The sequence below is a fragment of the Sardina pilchardus genome, chromosome 3 (genome assembly GCF_963854185.1).
Source record: "Sardina pilchardus chromosome 3, fSarPil1.1, whole genome shotgun sequence".
Taxonomy (NCBI): domain Eukaryota; kingdom Metazoa; phylum Chordata; class Actinopteri; order Clupeiformes; family Clupeidae; genus Sardina; species Sardina pilchardus.
Window position 1 is genome coordinate 18,885,429 of NC_084996.1, and position 7,500 is coordinate 18,892,928.

A 7,500-nucleotide genomic window follows, 5' to 3' on the forward strand; every position below is an offset into this window, starting at 1 on the left:
TTTTTTTTGGGGGGGGGGTGGTTGGGTGGCTGTTGCGGCTGGAGTCCGGCCCGCGTCAGGCCCAGCGTCGGGCCGAGGGGTCTCATGAGTTTGAATAAACATTCCAGTGTAAATACGCTCCTGTCTGCGGTCTCTTACTGCTCCTCGCCTCTCTCTCACCAGAGGTGGCCATCTTTCTTCTGCTACCGTGCAGTGTGTGTGTGTTTCTGTGTTTATGTAAGCTTGTGTGTGTGTGTGTATGTGTGTGTGTGTTTGTAGGAGTGTGTATTTTCTCATGTGTCTGGAAATTCTCCTCCCATTCCATCAATTGAACTCCCACTATGTTCAAACAGGTAAGCAGGAGCTTGTGTTGGTTCACCTTTGTGTGTGTGTGTGTGTGTGTGTGTGTGTGTGTGTGTGTGATGTACATGCATGCTGTATATGTATCTATAGTATAAGAGTGGGGGTTAAGGCAATAAGTGTGCATGTGATAAGTGTGTATGTGTGTGTGTGTGAGTAAAGATGTTGTGCTGAAGCTCCGAATCCTTGCCCAATCTCAGAGCATCTCTGCCTTTCTCCTCCGCCACTGTACACACGGTCTCCATGACAACCGCTCCCTATCAACACTCCATTATGGTCCCCTTTGTTTCTCTCTGTCTTGCCTCTTTTCTCCAGCGCTTCATCTGCCTGATGGTGTCTGTGTGTGTGTGTACCTGCTCAGCACACACACACTCACACCTGTTGGCACAGAGTGCGGAGCAGTAGAGCGCTGTTGCACATTAATACCCCACACTGTTCTCTAACCCCACATTCATACCCCACACTACTGTTCTATAACCCCACGCTACTGTTCTATAACTCCCCATTAATACCCCACACTGTTCTCTAACCCCACATTCATACCCCACACTACTGTTCTATAACCCCACACTACTGTTCTATAACTCCCCATTAATACCCTACACTACTGTTCTATAAGCCCTCATTAATACCCCACACTACTGTTATATAACCCCACACTACTGTTCTATAACTCCCCATTAATACCCTACACTACTGTTCTATAACCCCACATTAATACCCCACACTACTGTTCTATAACCCCACACTACTGTTCTATAACTCTCCATTAATACCCTACACTACTGTTCTATAACTGTTCTATTACCCCACGCCACCCCTCTACAGCCCTGTGTGTGGATAAAGGGGCTAGTTACCCCACGCCACCCTCTACAGCCCTGTGTGTGAATAAAGGGGCTAGTTACCCCACGCCACCCCTCTACAGCCCTGTGTGTGGATAAAGGGGCTAGTTACCCCATGCCACCCTCTACAGCCCTGTGTGTGGATAAAGGGGCTAGTTACCCCATGCCACCCTCTACAGCCCTGTGTGTGGATAAAGGGGCTAGTTACCCCACGCCACCCTCTACAGCCCTGTGTGTGGATAAAGGGGCTAGTTACCCCACGCCATCCTATACAGCCATGTGTGTGGATAAAGGGGCTAGTTACCCCACGCCACCCCTCTACAGCCCCACACCACCCCTCTACAGCCCTGTGTGTGGATAAAGGGGCTAGTTACCCCACACCATACAGCCCTGTGTGTGGATAAAGGGGCTAGTTACCCCCCCCCCCCCCCCCCTCTACAGCCCTGTGTGTGGATAAAGGGGCTAGTTACCCCACGCCACCCTCTATAGCCCTGTGTGTGGATAAAGGGGCTAGTAACCCCACCACCCTATACAGCCCTGTGTGTGGATAAAGGGGCTAGTTACCCCACGCCACCCTATACAGCCCTGTGTGTGGATAAAGGGGCTAGTTACCCCATGCCACCCTATAGGCTACAGCCCTCATGTGTAAACAGAACAAACAGATATTCATTATCGGTTTACTGCCTTTATCAGTTTATGAAAAATATGTTTAACAAACCTACTGTAGGTGTCTGTCAATATTCTGATTTCTTCTAGACATGTATACTCCTTAAACGGATTATTCGAGCTCACTGTCAGAGAAGCCCCGACATCAGAGGGGATCCACAAATACAGAGTAAGAACAAGGGCACTACCGTATGTCAGCTTCACCCAGCTCACACGTCCCCCACACATCCCACACACACACACACACACACACACACACACACACACACGTGTCTCACACATCAGTGCTCAGGAGAGAACGGTTCCACAACTCAGATCCCAGAGTACTGTTTTATATTCTTATTTTTTTCATATTATTTTGTTTTGCTCTGTTTAGCTAAGTGTTAGTTCTGATGAGATGAGATGAGAATGTCCTTATGCGATTGATTGGTGTGTCAAGACATTTACGGTTTCAGAATTACAGTAAACACAAATTAAGGTTTGATAAAGCTGTTTGTGCACTCACATTGAGATTTGAATCATTGATTCCGTGGGATGTTGAGTCATAGCTCCATGGTACCAACATTGCCACGATAACGAGCCTAACATTCAGAACAGAGGTAGACGATGGCACGGGAGATATCTTAATTGTGACGTATGAAAATAAAGTATGAAACTGAGTCAGATGAAAACAAATGAAGTATGAAAATGATCTTAATCTAAGGCGAGTGACACGTGCTTCGTTTCGTTTGCTTCTGTTTTCGTCAGAGGCAGACATTTATTAGAGGTGAAATGAAGTATGGGAAATTTAGATTACACGTTCCAGAGAGAGAGGAATGAGCTGTTATTGTGTTACAACATGTGCCCTGTGTGTGTGTGTGTGGGTGGGTGGGTGACAGTGAAGGAAAGAGAGAGTGCATGTTTGTGTGAGTGAGAGTGTTCTCTGTGTGTATGTGTGAGTGTGAGACTCGGAGTGTGTGTGTGTGTGTGTGTGTGTGTGCAAGTATTTTCGAGGCAAAAGTGACCCTTGCTAGCTTTAGCTCTCAAATCGACCGTTCAAATTGCTCTCCCGCCTGATCATCAAAGGACTTTGCAGGGAATTAAACAAACCCAAATTAGTTTTTTATCAAGCTGGGTCACGGAACTATCAGGAATGTCAGCCGCTCAGCCTGGGAGGCCATCCGATGGTGGGTCAAGATAACATGACCTTGTGTTAAACCACCCAGGCCTGTCAACACACTCACACACACACAGACAAAAACACACACACACACGCACACACACACACACACACACACAAAGCGCACACACCCATACACTCACTCACTCACACACACACACACACACACACACACACACACACACACACCACACAAAACACAAAACACACACACTCACTCACTCACTCACACACACACACACACACTCACAGCTCATAGTGTGTGGCCTGATGGGACTGAGCACCCAATAGACTGGCAGACTCCGGGACGGATATGGTGGCCTCCTGCCACATCTAAGCCAGAGGTGGCCCAGAGATGGGCCGGACCTGAGCCAGGCCTTGGGTTGGATTGGCACCAGCATCAGCTCCTGTCTGGGTGTAAAGAGCCTTGACCCCTTCAGGGCAGCCGAGGGAAATCAAAGAGGGTCGTGCCCCCTTCACACACACACACACACACACACACACACATACCGCTAATGTAAAACATCTGGATCTGCGCTCAGTGGAAAGAAAGGGCTTCTGAAGATAACATGTGGTCAGATAGTACTTCGCTGGACATTACGTCACTTCGGAGACGTAGTTGGGAGATCTTGTCAATTTTGTTTTCGTTACAGCTCTCCAGTAAAACCCCACATCATCACATCCGTATGAAACTGGTGGGATAGACGGCTCCTGATACGGCACCGGCCTAAACATCATACATTCTTACGGTAAAAAAAGGTTCTTGGGCTGCTATATAGAACCATGCAGGTTTAAAGAAAAGGGGTTCATCAAAGGGGTTCCTTTGATGAACTCTTCAAAATGGTTTAAAGCCATTAAAAAACATTTAGGTGTGCCATATTATGAAGCATGCAATAGAACCATTTGTTTTGGTTCTACTGTACAGTATGTAGCACCTCTGTAGACACAGACTGGCTGCCTATTGGCCTGTAATGAGGCACTCTGATGAACTCTGACCTCTGGGGGCTCGCTAGGGTGTCAGGAAGGTATGGAAACTGTTGCCATGGCAATGAGTGACATCCACACTGCCCAGTACTCTGAAACGTACTGAGTAACACGGAGACATGTGGATGTGCTGTTGACTTGGACATGGAGATGTGTGTGTGTGTGTGTGTGTGTGTGTGTGTGTGTGTAAGTATAGTATAGAGTGTAAGCATAGATGTGTGAGTGTGGATATGTAGTGGTGTTTATTTGGACACTGACTTGTGGATTTGCAGTGGTGATTATTTGATGTGTGTGTGTGTGTGTGTGTGTGTGTGTGTGGAATGTGTGTTTTTTTGGGACATCTGTGTGTGTGGATGTGGAGTGGTTGTGGTTGAGCTGTTGTGGTTCTCTTGTTCTTCTGTTGTTTAAGAGGTACTGAGTGTGTGTGTGTGTGTGTGTGTATGTTTAAGTGGAGGCATGTGTTTTGTGTACAAATACGTGAATAATTTAGATGGAAATTTGTTTGTGAATGAGTGTGTGTGTGTGTGTGTGTGTGTGTGTGTGTGTGTGTGTGTGTGTGTGTGTGTGTGTGCGTGTATGTGTGTGAAGAGAAAGGACTATGTGTGGATGAGGGTATGGGTGTCTGTCTGCTTGTGTGTTACTCTGTGTGTGTGTGTGTGTGTGTGTGTGTGTGTGTGTGTGTGTGTGTGTGTGTGTGTGTGTGTGTGTGTGTGTATTAAAAAGAACACCCCGGTAGGTAGTCTGCTCGGGTGGCTGTATCGGGGCTGCCTAGCGCTCTTATCATGATGAGGCTTTAAAGTCCATTTCCTCCCCTAACAGGAGATGCCATCCCACTGGCGCCTGACACACACACACACACACACACACACACACACACATGCCACAGAAGCAGGCTAGAAAATTACGCTCAGGCCCATTAAAGAAGGAGAAAGAGACATGAAGGGAGGGAGAGAGAAGGAGAGAGAGAGAGAGAAAGAGAAGACATAGAGAGGGACTTCAGACAGCATCTTAGCAGGCACAGCGGAACTCCAAACACCAGTTGTTTTTTTTCTGGATGAGAGCAAGGTTGTGAATAGAGGCCATCTACTGAGACTAGTAGCCAACTGACAGAAACACACACATACAGAGATATATATACACACACACACACACACACACACACACACACACACACACACACAGACACACAAATGCTACCAGCAGACATAGTAAGCGGCAGGGAATGCCATTAGTACACACTGGTACATACACACACACACACACACACGCACACACACACACTACCACCAGACGTAGTGAGTGGCAGGGAATGCCATTAGTACACACCAGTACATAAACACACACACACGTGTGTGCGTGAATGCATGTGTGTGTGTGTGTGTGTGTGTGTGTGTGTGTGAAACTGAAGAGAGAAAACTGCCGACATTAGACATGACTAACAGACATGAAGGCCAGACCATAGCAGCAATGGCCACGCACTTGAGCATGTGGGCATTCAGGTATTGTTAAAGAATGTAATCCACATAACTTACACATTGTTAAAAAAAACATTGCTCATTGAATTTGAATCCACCAGAGCACTTCTAGACTCCTTGTAATATTTTTATTTCAGTAGTTCACAAAGCTTTGCCTAGAGTTTAGGCAATAGGCCTATCAGTTTACACTCAACTAAAATGCACTCACAATGAAGGCAATATCGCGCCTGCTCTTTTCTCAATGGGTATGATAGTGAACCGTTTTTTCTCTCTTTCGAACATCTGGAATTTCAGTTGCTGAACAGTCCCGTATTAACTCTGCATCGGGATTCGGTTTTTTAACAATCTCGTGATTTTTCTAAAAATGGGAATGATGCCGTGAGGGAGAAACCGGCAGAGGGCGAGCACACCTCCAATATAGGGCACTAGCGTGCCGCCCCCCTCTCTCTGCCGCCCTGACACCCGTCCGGACCCACCTCGCCCCCCCTCTCTCTCTCTCTCCCCCCTCTCTCTCTGCCCGCCCCACGGGAAGGAGGTGGCGTGGACTTCGCGCAACAGACCCACATTGAGAATGGCTCTGCCGGTTACATCACGGCCCGCGAGAATAAATCGGACGGACCAGGTGATTTTTCGTCTGACTCCCAGAACGCAGAAACCATGTGGATCTCTAACGGCCAGCGCGAGTTCACCGGACCAAAAGGAACTAAACTGGATACCTATGGACGTGATGAAATGAGACAGATCATCTTCTGAATTGTTTTTTTGTTTTTTTCCTCAAGACTGTTTCGTGTTGAAATTAAGTTATCATTTCCTTTATCATAATAAGCTTGCCGTCATGGTCGCGCGTCAGAACTCCTTCCTCGTCGGACAGTCGCGTGGACCATCAGTACTGTAGTGACCAGGTGTTCCACTGCGCGCGCCAGCCTGAACTTTGTTGCGAACTCCTCGGTACCGGACGAGTGCGCGCGTTTGGGGGGGGATTAGCAATCTGTTTCTCGGCTGGCATAATTGGATAATCACGAACCACAGCGCTAAGAGGAATATTAATTTTTAGTTAGTTAAAACGACTCACCTGAGAAATACGAGAATGGATAACACATTATATTGCCTGGCACTGTACATGCTGTTTATGACCCTCGGGTTCAGGATTGACGGGGGACTGTGCCAACACTACTACCTCTTGCGTCCTATTCCCAGCAAGACGTTGCCCGTACCGGACCTACCGGAGGATCCTGACCCCGTGCTGGACCCGAAGGAGCGGGACCTCAATGAGACTGAGCTCCGGAGCATACTGGGCAGCCACTTCGACTCGCAGTTCATGTCCATATCGCCCCCGGATGAGAAATACGCCGGCAGCGACGAGGGCAACGAGTCGGAGCTACGGAGGCCCAGCGGGAGCATGCCTAAAGAGATCAAGTCCCTGGAGTTCGAGATCCAGCACGGAAAGAAACACAAGCCGAGCAAGAAGCTTCGACGGCGGCTGCAGCTCTGGCTGTGGTCGTATGCCTCCTGTCCGGTGGTTTACGCGTGGAAGGAACTGAGCAACCGGTTCTGGCCTCGCCACGTGAAAATCGGGACGTGTTACAATAAGAGGTCGTGCTCTGTCCCGGAGGGGATGGAGTGCCAACCGGCCAAGTCGGCCCACTTAACCCTTCTGAGGTGGCGGTGCCAGCAGCAGCAACGGAAGGGACCACTCAAGTGCACGTGGATCCCCATTCAGTACCCCATTATAACGGAGTGCAAGTGCTCATGCCCGAACTGAAATAAGCTACGGTTCTTTTCACATGCACTGCCCAGTGTAGGAATGTATATTTTCTGTATATGTTGTGTATGTTTATGTCTTAACTTGTACAAAGGTCAGTATTATATATGTAGGCTATACATTCAGCGTCTACTGTATTTTTTGAACATACATTGTGATATACCTTTATATTTATATTTAGGATATTTTCGCTTTGCGAAGAACTAAAATATGTTTGTTAAAGGAATTAACAGTTTTTTCCATTCTTCGGAAAAAGACCTGTACACCTTATAT

The 7,500-nt window shown here is 47.7% G+C and overlaps 1 protein-coding gene across 1 annotated transcript in view; it reads left to right on the plus strand.

Moving 5' to 3' along the window:
- The first annotated feature begins 6,084 nt into the window (after positions 1-6,084).
- The window catches only part of nog3 (noggin 3), a 1,509-nt gene continuing 93 nt past the window's right edge, over positions 6,085-7,500 (plus strand). Inside the window, exon 1 of the mRNA XM_062531162.1 lies at positions 6,085-7,500. This exon is cut by the window's right edge and continues 93 nt beyond it. Within this exon, the coding sequence (XP_062387146.1) occupies positions 6,553-7,227 (675 nt within the window). The 5' untranslated portion in view covers positions 6,085-6,552 and the 3' untranslated portion in view covers positions 7,228-7,500.